The 19,250-nt window shown below is 43.1% G+C and overlaps 1 protein-coding gene across 8 annotated transcripts in view; it reads left to right on the top strand.

Moving 5' to 3' along the window:
• Positions 1-18,019, top strand: part of LOC110987947 (high affinity cAMP-specific and IBMX-insensitive 3',5'-cyclic phosphodiesterase 8B-like) — a 188,777-nt gene extending 170,758 nt beyond the window's left edge. For 3 of the 8 annotated variants that reach the window (XM_087136438.1, XM_022251113.2, XM_022251112.2), the window contains 3 exons: positions 10,747-10,914; positions 15,572-15,701; positions 15,978-18,019. In XM_087136438.1, the coding sequence (XP_086992564.1) occupies positions 10,747-10,914; positions 15,572-15,701; positions 15,978-16,081 (402 nt within the window). In that variant the 3' untranslated portion in view covers positions 16,082-18,019. The other 5 variants (XR_015425144.1, XR_015425143.1, XR_015425142.1 and 2 more) reach the window with 3 other exon arrangements.
• Positions 18,020-19,250: the final 1,231 nt, after the last annotated feature.

The raw sequence follows: 19,250 nt of genomic DNA, 5'->3' as shown, positions 1-19,250 counted from the left end.
ATTGTCAGGACGGGCCCCCCGCGTTCCACCGGGTCACTCCCGCCTGATGATTCCACGGTTCCGGGACACCCAACAGGAATTCACTGGGCTTTCTATGCCACCACAGCTTTCGACATCCGCAACCAATCTGCTGCTCCGGCCTCCAGCTTGGTACTCACGGGGAACCGGAGCCTTCCCCGGCTGGCCCATCGCCCCAAGAAAATGGGGCCTCCGTGCCAGCTAAGTTCCCGTCTGCCCCCCAGAGGATAAATCTCCGACCTTGCCCACCGTGTCAGCTGCTAATTCACTCCTGCGTTCTGGACCTGAGGGCGAACAGTCTTCTTCATCGGTCTCTGCAAAATGAGAGAAGAGACGTCATTCCAAGCATCGGGAACATCCCCCTTGTACCTTGGATGACAGCGTTTCAGTCTATTACCGAATCTCTGTCCTCCCTCATCCGCTGCCTGAGCGACAAACACATCAGCTTTTACCGCTCTGAAACCGGACCTACCTCTCCCGATTCCTGCAGCCTCACCCCGTCTACAGTCGCAGACGACTACATGCATTTTGAACGTAGAACTCGCCAAGGTGTAAGTCAGGTTGGTGTTCCCCTTCCAGAGCATTCTGCTACGTACGGAAGCATCCTTGAATGCCATTCTGACACGACTGCGCTTCAGCCCGAGCAACAGAACGGGTCACCAAAAGATGACATGGACTTGTCGGTGACTTCCCCCTTTCAATTTCGATATTCTGGCATGCAGTGATGCTGATTTCTCTTGGATCAACGTCCCGTTGTTTCCGGAATGGCCCTTATAGAGGCGATATAAGACCGGACAACAGGGCCCATAGGCCATTCGCGCGGTTGGGGCCTCCTGACTTCCGACTATCTTCTCGGCAGGCAAATTTTACCCTAGCACTCTGCGACCCGTTTTGGGAAAGCCTCCTATGGAGACAGGGCCAGGCAATGTGGGTACAACACTGCCTACATCCTGGGCATAAGTTACCGCCATAAATCTCACTTCTCCCCATACTATTCATGCTGGGTGTCTAATAAGGCCGGCAGTGGGAAAACTCCACACCGCTCGTGCGCCAGCCTTACTAAGCGCCCGAATGCCTCGAACCGCCATGCGCTGTCACCCGTAGTTGGGGACATGCGGGTATGGGTACATACGTGTAGTACATGTACATGTCACCGGGCCACCCCTACGTTAGTCGGCGTGACTCCGGTTAACTTATCATGGCTACGCAAGCACAATGCAGACTACAGCGGAGGTATCCAGTCTGCTGTGCCGCCGAGGTTTCTGTCTACCGTATGTTGTTCAATCGTTCCCATTCCACCCTACACCCGGAACTAGACTCGAGCCAGCCGATCTTTGGAATATTCAATAGACACTACACCCTATCATTACACTGGGTGCACCAACCCTCGACTAGTGTCCATCCCACGTCGACAGGTGCGGAGCCAAGAAACAATTTGTCTATGTTGAAGCAGTCTACCAGATACAACCTTCCCACTTCCGGTGCCTGTTCTCGGAGGCCTGCGGGAGACGATCCCGCACCTTACCCAACCTATGTACTCATATTAGGTGTGTATTAGGTGTGCTGTGTGTTAATTAATATACCAGGGGATCCCGCTCGACAAGCCTTTGCTCCTTGGGACTCCCCCATTGTAATTTCTTTATTTATGACATATTGTATTAGCAGTTAGGTAGTAAATAAAGAATGAATAAATGAATGACTCTCCCCAATCGCCATACACCTGGCCTCACCGACGTCTGAGACAACGGTGATCTACAGGCAGCCTGCCCCATTTCTGGCCATGCCCTTGTAATGACACCATTTGCATTTGGTCCCATCATTGCATCTTTCCTGTCAAAGTTCACGCCTCCTGTTTTCGAATTCATCGAGCTTTACACCATAGTAGATTTTACACGCGTCTTATTATCTTGTAATTCTGCACTTTCCAAGGGGCTTTCTCGTATTACGTTGACACACGTATAACCACTTTAACCTATCATGCCTCTCCACAAATCTTCCACACGGCCTCGCTATGCCCGGTTCACTGTCCGGACGCGATATCTTCCAATATGGGCATGTCAAAACTTCATACACGCGTATTATGCCTGTATGCCACGAGTTCTTCCCTAGTGGGCGTGTTCAGACATTTTCACTATGACTATTACGAGGCCCGACAGAAATTTGTCTGCTGTTGGCCCCAAACTTTATCTTGGCCTCGTGTTATCTGTCCCGATCGCTCCCAGTGTAATCGAAATGAAGAGCTTCACTTGACTAGTATCACTCTCAATATTCGATAAATAGTCTGTATTCATTGAAATAAATTGATGTGGATTTCAAAGTGAAATTTCGGTCCCCACGTTTAGAGATTTTGAATGCAAAATACCTCAGTGTATTTCCGGTATGCGCTACTGTTATTGATTTAAATTATCGCAAGAACTCTTCATTTGTGATTCTGTACTTCCCGATTCATGAAGTCTGGCTTTGATCCCCCTTTTATGCTGTTTAAATACCCGAAGTTTTTCAATACAGTGACGTCATCAGCCACTCTGAAATAGTTTTCCGGCAACAATTCCTTGCCCGAAGATGAGGTAAGTCCATATCAAGCCCACACAACAGTCATTCTTGGGGTTTCAAAAAGAAAAACCTTTCTTCAGGGATAGGTGTAATCCTGGCCTTCTGCAAACTAACCAGTGGTCACGAAGGATTTCTATGGCTATCTATGACCATAGATATCTATCTATGGCATATCTATGACCAATGAATTCGTGGACGGGTTCTCAAATACTGGTTTCAACTGGCACTTCCCAAATTTTTATGACTTACTCCTATGTCCGAACCTTCAGATTTCAGAGACAGAAGTATGTTGCTTATCACATTTTAGCTTCGCCAGATAAATTCACTACGGAGGTACGCTCTCCCTATGCCTTGGCCTCCTCAAAATACAGTTGTTCTTATGAACATTGGACTTAGAGATTAACCCGAAGTTAATCCACATCTCGAAGCCAACAATTTATTAAATAACTACATTGCTTGCTCTCAGAGAAAGATATTATGCTGTAGAACAGACACTTCATCAAAATGTGTAAGAGTCAGTTCCTTAAATACCGGACAACTGTCTCTGCGCATTGCTGTCCCTTCCTTCACATGGAACATCTAGCTGCTGTTGTCCTACACCAGACCCCCTCGCCTTCAGGCCTTAGTCGCAGACAATCCTTCTCTTTTTCTTCCAACAGGCTGGAGTTGTAGGCTGTGTAAGACCAGCATGGCCCTCTCTATTAGCCTTTTTTCCAGCAATTGTGTCAGAATTGGCCAGGAAGGATACTTCTCTTTATGTCATTCAGACCTTGCTAACCCTGAAGTCTGACTTTCCTAGACCGCTAGTATCCCTAACATCCACATTAGGAGCAAACATTTCCCCACTACTAAAGGCTCAACGAAGAGTGTACATTGTAGTGGTTCAGTTCAATTCAAACACCAAAAAAAGTGCAGTAACCGATTCTATTCTTCTTCTATAAGACTCGGAAACTGCAGTTTTCAATCATAGCTAGCAACTGTCTGCTGTCACAGTTTACCTCATGTGCTTTACCATCGACTCCCATTCCTTGGACAATACATGACTCCAGGTATTTCTTTCCTGGAGTCCTAATTCCAAGCCCTATCTGGCTGGGAATTGTGAAGAACATGTTGCTATCTTGATAATGGATGGCCATTTATCCCTTTTACATCTTTTTGTATTCTGTAGCCATCCCACCACCTAGACCGTTGCCACTCTGCATTATGTAGTGACTGTTTGGGTAGGTAGAACGCCGTAGACTTCTCCCCCACAGTAGTGCGGGTCAAGTCAACTAGAGAATACCTACCCAAACAGTCCTCTCCCGCCCGTCCTCCCCACTTGGCTACAACTTTTTAGTCGCTCTTGAAAAGAAGGGCGAACATGGCGGCAAGACCACAGTGCATAGTGGGAGGTCATAGGGCACCTTGGATGATAAAGTCTTTCAGCGAATAGCTATGCATGCATGGGAAATTTGCATATGTAGTGACTGTTTGGGTAGGTATTCTCTAGTAGACTTGACCCACACTACTACGGGGGAGAAGTTTGATTGATGTGTCTTAGTTTTTACTAAGTTTAAAAATATCTCCTTTATTTGGGAGAAAACGAAACAATCTTGGCCTTGTGTCTATCAGTGCCCATTATCATTATTTTAGGCTCCTTTAAAAAATTAAGGTCATGTTCATAATCCTGGTGAATAATGCTGACAATAGTGAAGGAAACCATTTTTACATTTCATTCAAAACTTTGATTAGAACCACCATTTGCGATGATTGGAAACCAGCACTTGTTGCAGCTCCCATTGTGCTGTGGTGTCCTCTTTTGCGTGTCAACACAGTCAGACACTTTTTTGGTAACTGTTGGCCCAGGTCATTTCTATCCAAACCTTTTAATTTTGGCAAGTTGAAGTGTGTACATGCAAAATTAGTTGTACTCGTAGTTATCTTTCGTGTAGGGCATTCTGCACAGTTGCAAGTAAGTGCCTGCATATCACTATTCTGACTCATTGAATTGTACAAGCATAATTCCACAGTCACTCCTTCCTATTTTTCTCTTCCATTTTCTCAAAATAGGTTCAAGGGGGTGTGATGGGAAAATCTGTTTGGAAGAAGTGACCTGAATAAAAAGCGTTGTTTACTGTCTGATTGAATTGAAGGAGTGAACTTCAGATGGAGCACCAAGAGGCCTATAAGATGTTCAACAGAGATAGTGATTGAAGGCCAGGAAATCATGAGTATGTCAAAGATTGATCAACTGTTTATGACAGTGATTAAGAAGCATGGCAGAACTGACCTTCAATCGTACCGGTATGATAGGTTGAAAGTTAGTCAAATTGCCCATTGCTTACAAAATTGACTTTCTATAAAATGTTCAAATCAACAACTACATGTATGGACATTGCATTTGGAAAGAAAAGGTGTTGCATAGGCTGTCTGTGATGCCTACTCTTCAGCTAAGAATATTTATACATGTACATCAATAATAGAAGGTAAAATGAGCTGTTGAAGGATCTTGTGCATGATCTATCTCATAAATTCACTCTTTCTTCTGCTCCAGTCATGCCATATTAACTCTTTTTTGTCAAATATTCACCCATTTAATTTAACTATTTGTTCTAATACAGAAGTGACAAGTTGAAGTACTGGCTCAAAAGAGATTATTCTGAGCTCCGCTCCCACAAGCCTTTCTGGAGAAACAAGCGTAAGATTGTCAACTCCTCCAGATTGTCATCAAGAAGTTTGGCCGAATCTCTAGACACTTCAGAGCATGATTCATGAACCGACATGTCTGACTTGGAAACTGGTACAGATGCTCCCACCTCTCCATACGCTGATACAGGACAAAAAGAATCTGTACTCGATGATTTTTGATGGATAGTAATGAGAAAATGCTCCAGGGTTCCAATTTGCAGCCCACTTCGATCAGTGTTGTCTTTTCAAGGAAGTGCAACAAATCTGGATTTCATTGCTGTCCTGTTCATTAGAGTTGTTTCCTTTTCCTTTGCATTATGCAATTATATTTATAAAAATAGCATTATATCTAAATTGAATGTACTCTTTTGATAATCAATTGAAGTAACTGGTGAGATTAACCTTTTTGGGACATTTTTCTAATTGCCATGTTTCATAATCTTATGGCCCGTTCCAGATAATCACATCAAAGTCTGAATTGGAATGGGAATTGGAATTGGATGCCATTTTTAGCACAAAATGATTGGCTCTAACGAAGGAGGCCTCGGTCGAAAACATAATTACATTGTGAGTACATTGAGTGAAGTTCGGTACATGTTTCCCCGCTGTCAGCAATTTATTACATTTTCATCTTGATTTTGGACATCATAGCCCCCAGGTATCTGTACTGTACAAAACTAAATAACTCACCTTTTGCCTTTTATTTTTTTATTCTAATAAGCCAGATTGTGAAATATTTTGAGACCAGAAGAACAATGGTGGTGTCTACCAGATCAAAAATCTTTTACCAAAAAGATAATAAATCCTTTCTGTGGTGTCACCTGACTGTTACAAAAATCATGTGCTGTCTTTTCTTAATTTGTCACATATAGTCATAACACAAATCAAAATGTATAATATTGAAGGTTTGACATAATCGCAGTTCTCTAATTTTAAAGTTGGAAGTGCCCAAAGAAAGCCTAAGAAGCGCATACATGTACAAGTATTGCGCATTGTAGCATACAAGACTATGGTGTTGAGGTGGAATTACTAAAAAACTGCAGGATTTTTTTGGAGTACTTTTGGCGTAATGTTCGGGATGTACAGAACCTCACATTTATGCATTCAAAAAGTATTCCCAGCATTGCTGGAACGGAACTCATTTTTGCAGCCTGTTTCTTAGTCTCAGCTGACAGCCTATCATAGAAGTTTTTGATAATTGTCCTGGAAAATGTGTAGAGAGGGAGAGCGTGAGTGCACATATGCAGCTACCCATGAAAATACGAACACTGTTCGGTCAGGGTTGTATGAAATAATACACTCATAACATGCTAACCTCAAGGTACAAATATTGCATGTCAACCCTGTGTTTACATTATACAAAACTTAATTAATCTTATAAATGAAAGGTTTACATGAGTCCCCCAGAAAGGTAAGTTAAATTCAGACTCTCATTTGGTTACCATGGCTGCAGTCAAAGGCACACTCTCTTTATACAATGAGGTTTACAACTTATACAAATTAAAGGGCACAGCCTACATACCCCTACACCATCTCCCTGTGACGGTTTAGGGTTACTGGCATATCATTGAATAATAGCAGTTGGAAGCCTTAGCTAGAGAAATGCACAAAAGTAAGGTTTAACAAGTAAGTATCATCCCCTCGTGGACTTTCAAAGCACCTTTAATTTTGGGGAGTTACGTCCAATTTCTCTAACCGAACACTTTGCCAAAGTTGCAGAATTCCTCATCTCCAAGTGTTTCTTGTCTGATACTGAGAACCTCATCAACTTCCAGCAGTTTGGTAGCAGGAAGGGAATATCAACAATACTGGTGGACCACTTGAATCACCTATATAAGCATTCTGACAAGAGAAGTGCCCTCTCAAGGATTGTATTCAACTGATTTTAAGGCTTTTGATTGCGTTGACCACAATGTTGCCATTAATAAACTGCTCAATCTAGGGGTTCATAAATTCATTATCCCGTGGATATGCAGTTTTCGACACGACTGCCAGCAGTGTGTACGATACGATCTCACAATCATCGAATGCTCAGCTAAAACACCAAGAAACTCCCATTTGGATCACTTTTGCCAATGGCTGTCAGATAACCATACAAGGCTTAATCCTGACAAATGTGCTGCTATGACTTCATGAAACATTCAAATGGACTAAAACCAGTTCTTATCTTTGACAGTGTCTTGCAAGAACAAACATCAGCCTGAATCCTGCAAGTGACAGCGCAGGCTGATCTAAAATTGGACTCGCAAACCAAAAGCTGTAGAAGTTAAAATATTGAAATGGTACAGTTTAGCTGCAGATGACTTTACATCGGTCTATTTAGGTTACATAAGACCGATTCTAGAATATGCCATACCAGTTTGGAATTTTGGCCTCACGTCAAAACATCTGATTATTAACCTTGAAAGGGTTCAGAAAAGAGTGTGCAGCATTATCCTTGGTTTGTGTAACAATTGTGATGATGCACTTTTGTCATGGCGTTTGACCAATTTGATTCAACAGAGGAAACAGCTCTGTTTTAGCAAGCCCGTAGATGGGGGAGGGGGGCTTGGAGGTCTTGAATGAACCCCCAATTTGCTATTGAGTTCTGCTTGTTTTTTGTTTTTTTATTTATACTAAATACATACTTTTAATATACTGTAATTTTCGGAATACAAGCCGCAGCCCACACATTGATTCTCGCGCTGGAAATGTTTGAAGAATGAAATCAGTAACTAAACTAGAATTAATTAATTTTATGGAACGTCTGAAATTTATTGTAGGATTTTCTGGAATTTTTTGACAATAACATTCATATCATTCACTCGTCACCCAGCACTCGATTCAGGGCACTGGGTGACAAGCAAATTTATACCAATGTACGAAACGCCATGAAACATGCAACTTGTTCAAAAGCACATTATGACAGGCCTTTGTTTAAAAATATGTATTTGCAGTGGCAAAAGTTCCACTTTTGGGTTTGACGACCCACCAACCCCCAGTCTCTGGTCAGGCAATTGGCCTGTGTAGGTTTGGGAAATCTTCACTCACCTCTAAAAGATTTTGCACATGGATTCCTCCCACCTGCCATGGTGCGCATGGCCTTCACCCGAGACACCCCAGGGCAATATCTGTCCCATTCTGTTGACCCAAGAGGTATCAGAAAAGTCTTTTGGTAGGTTTAATTGATTAAGTTGATTAACGATGCCAGTATCACCATTTAAACTGAGGAATTTCTCCTTTTATTGTCCTGGTCAGTTTATGGATCAATTAAATGTGCTTGTCTAGGTAATATCCTCAGCAAAAAGTTGCAATAACTGGCTGCCATTTCTGTGCCTTTAAAGCCCATCGTAGCCCTCAATTTGGAGGCGTTTTGTCATTTTAATTTAGCTTTGATGACTTTGATGTATGAATCGATGAATGATTTTTATCGTCGTTTCAAGTACATGTATTGAGGTTTTAATTCTTGAGTGTATTTCCAATTTTAATATCAGTTAAATCAGCCCTTCCACTGTGGTTAAAGACCCAGACATTTTATATTTTTAATATGCTTTTAATCCGAAGAAGTATCTAATGAGAAAAAGTTCACCAAAATATATTTTGTTTTTGAATAGTTTTATCGAATATTCCACTGAAGTACGTACCGCAGCTTTTTTGAAGAAAGGTAGACTTACAATAGTTGAAAAAACTTCAACAAGAAACTCTCCTTTTCAAAACCAAAATTATATCTTCAGAGAGAAACTTTTGCCTCAATGTGTTGCTTGTTAGATGCTCTTTCAGCTGATAATATTGAATAGAATGCAGATATTCGCATTTAATATGCCCAGTAAACTATGAAAAGTACTAAACAAGAAAAATACACGGCAACATTTGTTTGTTGATGCATTTTTTATAATCGGCCATCAAAGGCTAGGGCAAAAATGTCTAGTTTATTCATAAATTGGTTGACTGATTAATTGCCTACAAAAATAATCCAGTGACAAAGTCGCGCAATTCATCATTGTACCAGAAAAGCAACTTTCTAAGCCGTCGTCAGCCAGGAATTGACCTTGTTCGGAGCACAATGAACAGCGCCCTCTATTGTTGAGATACATGCATGTAGCATATACTGTAGCTATGTGATTGCTGCCGATGATGTTGGGCTCAGAGTCATTGTATTCGCTCGAATGCCATCGACTCTATTGTAATTGTGTGGACTTTTTGTGTGAAGGCTTGTCGTAATTTGAGGGTTATGGTGGAATTTAAACTGAACAGTAGTTGAAACAAATGTGGCTTTTTGTCAGGGGTAATATGGATTGTCGATCCCAACGAACGCTTGAGGATGAAGAGATATTTTTTGCACCAGTTGTCATGTCAACGAGCCCTTTAAACGATGGCATTTCTAACTGCTCAGTATTGTGGTCATGGCCTTGAATAGCAGATCAGAGAGACTTCAAACCTAGCGATTGGCCAAATAAGATATTTGATTTTGAACTCAGCTCTTTGATTGTGAAATATTTCAACACATTTGTGTGGTTTTATTTCTATAGAAATGTTGATTAAAACATTTGATGAAGACTTCTGAGAAATAAATAATGCTGAAACTTAAAATCGTGATTTTTTGCAGATAAAAATCATGACAGAACATGGATGTGGAGCCAGAGGTACCTCCATGGACAGAAACATGGTCTATTTCAATTTGAACTTGGAGATAATCGCAAAAAAAAAACACTTGAAAGAAAAATGAGTTGAGCAAGAGAGGACAATTTTTATAGATATCGCCAGCAAAATGGCATACATAATCCACGGACGTGTATAATAAAATCCGGACTTCCAATGCCCGTAATCAGCTTATAGAGATCATTGAATCCACTCGCGGCCAAATACAAAGTTTTTCTGGCAATGCCCGCCTTTGATCTTCCTGACGAAGGGTTTTAAACCACTGTGCCTTCCTTCCTCCCTTTCTTTTGACCTTTCCTTCCATCTTGCCCTTTGGTTTGAATTGCTCATCTGTCCTCCAATCTCCCTGGTCTATTTCCTTCCCTTTTTCCCTCATCTACCCTTTTTTCTAAACCTCTTCTGCCTATCCATAGTGTCATACCTTTGTCATACCTCCTTCAACCCTGCACCTTTCATCTTCCCATTTCTGCATCCTACCATTTCTTCAACTTGGTCTTTGATGCACATTTTTTGGTTTTTATTTATACATATATCGTAGCTTTTCTGTTGTTACTTTTTTTAGCAGAAAGTGTATTTTACTTTCACTGCTGGCGGCGATGATACAATCAAATAAACCATTAATAATAATAAAAGCGTAATAAACCTGGAAAAAATACAACATCATACTTGTAGTTCACAGTTTGCATGGTAGTCAGTAGAATCAAAAATGTCAATTTACATGAACAGTGGAGAAATGTGAAACATTGTTATTTTTTGTTTCTCCGTGTCAGGTCTCATGCTAGTCCTCAGGTACTGCTTGCAAGAGAATGTTTGACATCTTTTTTTTTAAACTGGTGTCAATTTTTAAACTAATCTTTTAAATCTTCGCAGCAAAGTACTGGCAGAAGTACTCCAGATTCATCAAGTTTTGCAAACCCTGAGAATCGTGCATTAATACGCCGAATGCTGATAAAGTGTGCTGACGTGTCCAACCCAACAAGGCCTCTTGACATGTGCATGCTGTGGGCTCGTCGTATATCAGAAGAGTACTTTGCACAGGTGAGATTTTCTCTAAGCTAAACCTCCAGTCTCCTACGTTCACATACCCCTGCCCAGCCTACATATGCAAATTTCCCATGTGCCTATTGCAATTGGCTGAAAAGACTTGATAATGCAGTCTGCTCCTTGACCCTCCACAGTGCACTGCGGTCCCGCCACCATGTTAGTCCTTCTTTTCTCAGCGTCTATCGTTTACGGACATGTCTTTATGACATTTTCGGAGTTTCGAGTTCCGTAACCTTTCGCGTTTGTGAATTGACTTGATTCCTATTTACAAATAAAGAGTGATTCCCTATCTATTGGTTTGAGTGCTTATTTTTGTGTTTCGTATTTTTTTGTTGTTCTTTCTGCAGCTTTTTTCTGTGCATTATCTACAGGTTTGGGTGTGACCTACCAAATACCATGGTATGTGTTGTGTCTGGCCGTTGAACAGGGCACACGGGCAGCCGTTTGTTCTCAATGTGGTGCCTGCATTCAAATAATAACGGCCCAACGCTGGATGGGTCTGGCCGTGGAGCGGGGCTTGGCAGGCTGGCCCGCTCCCTTGTGGTGCAGTTTTTGTGTTATCCGAGATTAACGGCCAGGTCAGGGAGAGACCCAGTGGCATGAATGGGCCAGGGTTGAGCGAGCAGTTGCCGCAACACTACCCCGGACCCTTATCTACATTGATCAGGTTGATCACTCATGACCATGGCTGGAATTGATCGGATGGAGCGAGCAGTTGCCACAATACTACCCTTATCACTGATGACTACTCAGTACACCTACCCACTGGGCTGAGCGTACTGTGCTGCAGTACTACGCATGGTCATCGATGCCCACTCCACATATCTACAGATCAGGTTGAGCACGTGCTATGCCGTAACAGTACCCTTAATCACGGTTGACCAGAGCATAAGGAGCTGTTCCTTTCTCTATGCCGCAGATATCGGGCGTCACTACCTACCACCTCCCCGAGTAAACCTGTCGACCGTTGGCCCAGAGGGGCTCACAGGGCGACAGTCTGCCCTCTGCCCCAGGTCCCTTACTGGCTCCACGCCTCCCGGGCCAGCTGCAACGGCCGGATCACTGTGCATAAGAAGCGTAAACACTCATAGTCTTTTGCGGAGTCCAGATGCAAGAAATCTCGCTCTACACCTAGGCAAGATATTTCTTCATCGGGCTTGTTGACAGCGGCCCGATCTCTCAGAGACGCTGCCCCCTTTAGCCAGCAGCCTTGAGTCAATCTCCACTCCCCTGGCAACTGCCTTGGACCCGGATGCTCTTTTTTTTGAGATCCCTCTTCCGGATCCTCACCCGGATTTGTAGCCAGCTCCGCTTCCGACTTCACATCCAGTTTCATCTCTGGCTTCACATCTGGCTCCGTTGGTCTGTCTAATACACAACGGCGCCCATTCGTTTTACACATGTATTTTTTAAATTGATTTTGCACTTAATAAATTCATTCAATAATAACAATAATAATTCAACTTATTCGGGCTCTACTTACGACTCACATTTAGCTCCACCCTGTGAACATGCTACGCCTGGGGGCGTCTCCTTTCCATATTAGATACAGCAGGTGACGTTTCCCATTCTGGCCCATGCGTCTGCCTTGATCTGTCCAGTTTTGGGAAATCCTGGCGTGTGGAAACTACATGTACGCTCTATCGGGCCGCCTTAAGTCATTTGCTCGTACAGCCCCTGGTGAATGTGAGTCTGGGTCACGCATGCTTAACCCTGAGCGCGGCACGAACAATTGCTCATAGGCCTATCACTACACTACACCTCAGACCACCGGCTAGCACCTGAGACTCCTATGCCAGGGGGCCAGCTAGGTTTGAAATGGAGAAATCTGCTGTCTGGGCATCACTCCACAATTTTATGGTGCTGTCCCGGTGAATAAAACGCGATACGATCAACCTACCATGTGTGTGACCATCGGTCTTCTGTTCATAATGCCTGCAGTGGATGTCATTGCCCTACCCACAGATTAATTGAGCCCACCGATGTCTGAAATTTCATCATCAGAGGCACTCAGGCATGTAAAATCGACCGCTATCTCCAGACAGGCTCCCCTCTATTTCTGACTGGTGATCATGCCATTTAATTCAGTATTCATGTCTCGGGTGTCCTAATTCACCAAACTTCACATCGTCGTGAATTGTACACGCTCCTTTCATCTATTAATTCCCAACTCGCCATATATTCTTCCGCTCGGCCTGTGGGTGTGCCCAAAGTGTCTGTACTGTGACTGTTATGAGGTCTGACAAAAGTGTGGCTACTTTCAATGCGTGTGTTGCCATGGTTACCTTTTCCATCTGCGCCCCGCGTAATTGAAACGAAAAGGCGGACTTGACAAGCACTTGTCAGCTTCACCATTTAGCCGTTCACACTCTCTGTTCCAGTGAGTAAATGGACAGGATAAAAGGCTTAAATAGAAGTAAGATGAGGTACATGTGAGATATTTGGATACATATGTCAGGGAGCGATCTTGTGACACTCCTTACTTGCATTTTTTTCTATTTTTGCCATGCATGCGGAATAACCTTGGTTCCCCATGCATGTATCGATATGGCCGTAGTCCTCCAACTAAAGGATACAAATGGCCACTTCAAACATAGTATAATGTAACAGGGCTTATTGCATGTATTCCTTTCTTATAATGAATACTTCAGCCTCATTTTACATATGGGCCGACCTTCCTCCGCAATCACCTCTGGTGATGGACCATCACCGAGCTGCTGTCGGCCAGCCTTCCTTTTGTACCTCTAGGTCCAGATGTAACTGTGGCAATGGACGTGTTGCCATTCGGATGGGGAGCCCCTTTTCCTCCACTCCATGTCCAGGGGTCTCGGACACTGCCTCTAGGAACAAACACATTAATGTGGTGGAACTTCAAGCGGTGTTCAACACTCTTCGCGTCTTTCGACAACACCTAGTAAGTTGTTCCGTTCGAGTCTAGAGCGACAACTCCATGGCAGTGGTGTATATCAATCATCAGGGCGGCACTCGCTCTCCCCAATTCTGCGCCTTTGCGCGACAGCTCTTCATGTAAACAAATGATCAAGGCATCACCCTCTAAGCCGTCCACATAGCAGGAACCAGCAACGACATGGCAGATACACTCTCAGGGTGCTGTCAGACCGACAGGGTGGACTCTTCATCTGAACGTGGTCAACCAGGAGATCGAGCGTCCTCATATCACATCCGCCGACAATGCCCATCTACCAACATTCTGCTCCAGGTTCTCTCCCGTGGGGGAAGGGGTGACAGAAGCTTCTACATGATCAAGTGATCGGGCCTTCTGGGGTAAGCCTTTCCTCTTATCTCCCTCATCTCGCGGGGGATGTCCAAGATAAAAGGGGAGCCATGTCGGATCCTCCTCGATGCCCCATTCTGGCCTGGCCAACTGTGGTTTCCAAGACTGACAAGACTCCCGTTTTTGGCTGTCCCCTTCGATCCGTTGGCTGACGCATCTTACCTCCATTTCTGCATCAAGCTGGCATTCCTTTTGGCGGTCGTTACATGGAGATGAGGTAGCGAGTTACATGCCTTATGGATTGCCGATGGTCACATCAGCTGGGAGCCTGTCAGGGTTCGTCTCATCCCAACCATTGGGTTCTTAACTAAAAACCAGTTGCCTACCTTCCGACCTCCCGACATATTCATTCCTGATATACCTCACTTGCGGGAGACGACAGTGACAAGAAATAGGGCCAAGAAATAGTACATGTAGTATCTTGCCAGAACCAAACGTAACCGGGAATCTGATTCCGAATTTTTCATCACCACGATGAAACTCTTTCAGCCAGTGTCTTAAGAACGTTATTGCTTGATGGACAATCTCGGCCATCATCTTTCCTAATCAAGACTGGCCAACACAGCATGATAAGATGACTCCAGCTTATGTCAGGGCCTACGATGTTCGGGCCGCCTCTACATATGGTCATACTTCAAAGGGGTTCCTCTAGTTGAAATCTGCCAAGCCGCTTGTAGGAAATCTCCCTCCACCTTCACCAAATGCTGCCTGAAGAACATTCTAATTCTGCAGAGCGAAATGGCCCATGGCAGAGCAACCCTGCGCTTGGCGGTCCAGGCAGCATCCAGCGCTGCTCCACACTGGGCGGTTGATAGCTAGAATTTGTAGGGTTGCTGTGTCCACTCTTGCGACGCCCACCTTATGTTTTCCCAGTTATTACACTCCCCTCGCTGACCAACCTCCAGGATACAGTGCCACCCTGTATATGTAGGCTGGGCTGGGGTATGTGAATGCAGGAGTGGGTTGGGTTTCCTGGTGATACTTACCCCTGCCCAGCCGCTCCTGCCCGTCCTTCCCCACTTTAGCTCCGGTGATATTCACCGCTTTGAAAAGAAGGATGAACATGGTGGCGGGACTGCAGTGCACGGTGGAGGGTCAGGGGGTAGAATGCATGATCAAGTCTTTTCAGCAAATTGTAATAGGCACATGAGAAATTTGCATATGTAGGCTGGGCAGGGGCAGGTATTAGTAGGAGACCCGACCCACTCCACGTGGGGAAGGAAACTCAATAAACATGTGATATTTCATTTTTGCTGGCAATTATCAAGTATTATTAATGATAAAATTCTGTAGTTACCAAGACTTACTTAAATTTTAGTTATATTTTGTTGTGTTTTGTTTTGTTTTGCAATATAGACCGATGAAGAGAAGAAACGAGGTTTGCCAGTAGTAATGCCAGTCTTTGATCGGATGACATGCAGTATTCCAAAGTCACAGATATCCTTCACTGAATATTTCATCATGGACATGTTTGATGCATGGGATGGTAATGAAAGAAATTTCTTATTTATTGGAAGTGTATTTCGGAAAGATATATGTAGATTGTTACCATTATTTATAGTATTGTTGCATTTGTTCTGACCATCGAACACTACCGGTTAACTCGTCTGCTTCTGTCTCCCATCTTTTTGACATCCCATTTAGCAACACTTATAGGTAGAGTCAAGAGAAGTTTTGAAATTACCATTATTTGCCAATAATGAAGTAATGATCAGTTATATCCTTTCTGTTGAACTATTCATTTCTTGTTTATCTTCTATAGCATTTATTGACTGTCCAGAAGTAATGGAGAACCTTCGTTATAACTATAAATACTGGACTACTGAGGAGGAGAAGGAACGGATGCTAAAAGAAGAAAGGGATTAAGACAAGTACACATTGCATTACGAAAAAAATTATAGAAAGAACATCCTGAATGGTTGCTTACTTGTAGTCAATGTCAGGATTCAGGAAACAATGGAATGCCTGAAATATGTGACCAAAAAAATATTGAAATGAACAATATGCAGGGAAGCCATTTTCGATCGTATTGCCTAAATGTATCATATTCAATATAGGCTGTGAAATGGGGGTTGTCCCTGACTATTTTGGATCCCAAACCTCACTTCATTATTGTTAAATGTGGCTCGAAACATTTAGATACAAATGTCACTAAAACATGTTTGAAATTATTCTAAATGAAAACTGAAATTAATTTGTAATGTTTCATTTTGTTGCAGTTATTTTACCCTCATGTTCCAAAAAGTAAAGTTAACTGTCACTGATGGAGGAAGGTCTACTGGGGGTGCAGTGGATATAAGCGTTGTAATTTCCAGTTAATGGTTACTGACAAAACGTTTAACTTTTAGGTGACTAAAACTTCTGGCCATGTATTACCTCAACATGATATTAGTGTTTCCTTCTTTGAAAGTGTTGGTATTTTCTCCAGCTTTTATTAAGCGTATTTTAATTTTGAAATAGTGTGCTATATATGCATAACACTGAAATGTACCGGTAATGCCATCACATAATGTTTTTAGTAATATAAATTTATTTATCTATCACATTCCTAAAGCTGTCAGTAGAAATCAGTAAATGCCGTTGCAACTTATAGTATTCATGTTTTCGTTTCTTCTTAACAATCCTAAAATTAAATGTCCTTAAGCTTTTTGAGTTAGACTATTTAAAACAAGGATTTGCGCATTAATATTTCGTGTACTTACAGAATTGGAAGAAATCTAGAAAAATGCATCCTATCCCAAAATTGCAAGGTTGCAAGCTGTGCATTGTTAAAACCTGTGATTCATGTTCTATGCAGATATGTCCCCCTAAAAAGAGGAAGGCACATAAGAAAATAAGTTGGTCCATTAAATGGCCCAAGTTGTGAGACCCATTTGTCATTTTGGTGCTCAGTTAAAATTAATACACTACTCGAAAAAAGTTGACCACCTTTTTCTTAACTTGTAATTTTTTTCCAAGTATTGAGTGGGATCCGGTTGTTTCATTTTTTGTTTGTCTAGATGGTGTTCTCATTAGAACAAATGTGTTTTTTAACAGTAAAATGTCTCGTATAAAAAAGTATATACAAAATAAGTGGTCCTTAACTTTTTGAGTCGTATATTTGGATTAAACTTGACTATTTTGAGTTAAGACGTATCGCATAACTTCCCTGATGTACTATTGAAAGTCTTGCATTTGTGAAATTAAAGGTTCCAAGCCACAAAATATACTTACTTTTAAATGTTTTTATAGTAAAAACCCAAAACTAGAGGAACCTGTGTTAGTATTTGGTACTATCTTGTATTCCTCTGATAGTTGTTATTCTGTACTCCTCCCACCATACTAGACTACCTGTTCATTTACCTGTTTCCCTAGTCCACTATGCCATTTGCTAAATTCGCAATCAGCAGTGCGCCCTCAGCTCCCATTATGCCCAGAGTGGTGGCCACTATGTTCTTCCTCGTTTTCTTAGCGCCATTACGAGCAGACGTGTATTGTTCAAATCCCGAGATATTTCCAAGTTTTTGTTTGCTAATTCTACGTTCTGTTTTATTTCAACAGTTACTACCTAATATCTTTTGTAGATTATACAGCTTATCGTAAGACTGTCCCGTTTTAGGGTCACAGTTTAATGCCTTTCGTTTCGGACGTGTTTATGTCGGGCATTTGTCTGTACTCCTAATAAAGCTTGTGTCTTGAGGTCTCTTCGTGTCTCTATGGCCTCTATACTGCATTTTATGAGTCTTTTCGTGTCACCCTCCTTATGGTTCGATTTGCCTAGTGTGCATGATGAAATAAAGATGGTGTTTTTACCCCTCACGGCAATTGATTATTGTCATGCATGTGTAGGCTACGTGGTTTTACTTTGTATCTCCCTTTTTTATGTGTATCATGTTAGACTTCAAGATAGGGAGACTCAATTGGGACATCCAACCCCCTTCCAGTTTTTGCTCGCGGTGTGGGCGCTGGGTCTCATTGGAGGCCTGTCTACGTCATCGCAGAAGCGTTAAGCAGGGGATAGCTAGAGTTCGTAGCGACACTGTGGTGCGGTGGTTTCGGTTTCCTCGAATGCCAGGAATAGGAAACTCTGTCGGTTCACTATTTTCTCTCGAAACGGTCGGTAGGGGGTGCGACCTAGCGATACCCTAATTTACATCTGTCACCATTGTACCTTCTAGTTGCTCAAAGTGTGGGCGTCAGGCTCAAGTGAGTAGGCCAGTTAACACTCTCCCCATCTTGTCAGGCAGGCAAGGACAGGGTCACCATCGACACTGTCGAGCGGCCAGACCTGATGGCCCCTACAGTTTGGTGTGGTGGGCTAGCCCTTACTGTTGTAGCGATTGGGCCTTCTACGAGCTACGAGTGAGAACTGATATTGGCCCATTCCCACTTGTCCGGCCATCTGGAGGGTTGGTGAGTCCGCTATTCAATACCGAAAGCACCCAAGTGACTCGCTGCAGTGTGAGTGTCACGTTAAGGTGCATAGGCCAGCTCACATTGCATGGTTCGCTGGACAGACTCGGCAATGGCAATCTACAACACTGTTTACACTGCCGAGAGACACAACCAGGTGGCTGCAACCCTTCACGCTCCAGGCCAACAAGGTGGGCTCGGTTGCAGGCGTAGTCCCCGGGTTCCAAACTGCCCCCCTGCGAATGCCTGGACCTCAGTCAGGTGTGAATATACCGGCCCATTCATGCTCCTCATCATGGAGCGTAGTGAGTTGCTATTCAGTCTCCTACCAGATCCACTGAGCCCCCTGGACATCTTTGTCACTGGGGCTCTTTGCCTCCAACCGTGATCGGTCAGACTTCTAAACCTTCTGTGCCTGCCCAGACTTCCGATGGTGCTCGAGCACTGCAGTTCCCTCCTGTGGATATGTCCCCGACCAATTCGGCCTCTCCACACCCTTCCGCGTCAGAGTCCTCATTCAGAAAGAAAAGCAAGCTACAGACTTGATCTTCTTCTTTGGATTGTCCTTCCAAGAAAAAGAAGACGGGCACACGACCCCCCTTCAAATAAGAAACGCTACGCGCATTTTCAGAAATCTGCTATA

The sequence above is a fragment of the Acanthaster planci genome, linkage group LG05, assembly GCF_054643075.1.
Source record: "Acanthaster planci isolate LZ-2023a linkage group LG05, COTS_SCS, whole genome shotgun sequence".
NCBI classification, from domain to species: domain Eukaryota; kingdom Metazoa; phylum Echinodermata; class Asteroidea; order Valvatida; family Acanthasteridae; genus Acanthaster; species Acanthaster planci.
This window is presented reverse-complemented; position numbering and strand designations above follow the sequence as displayed.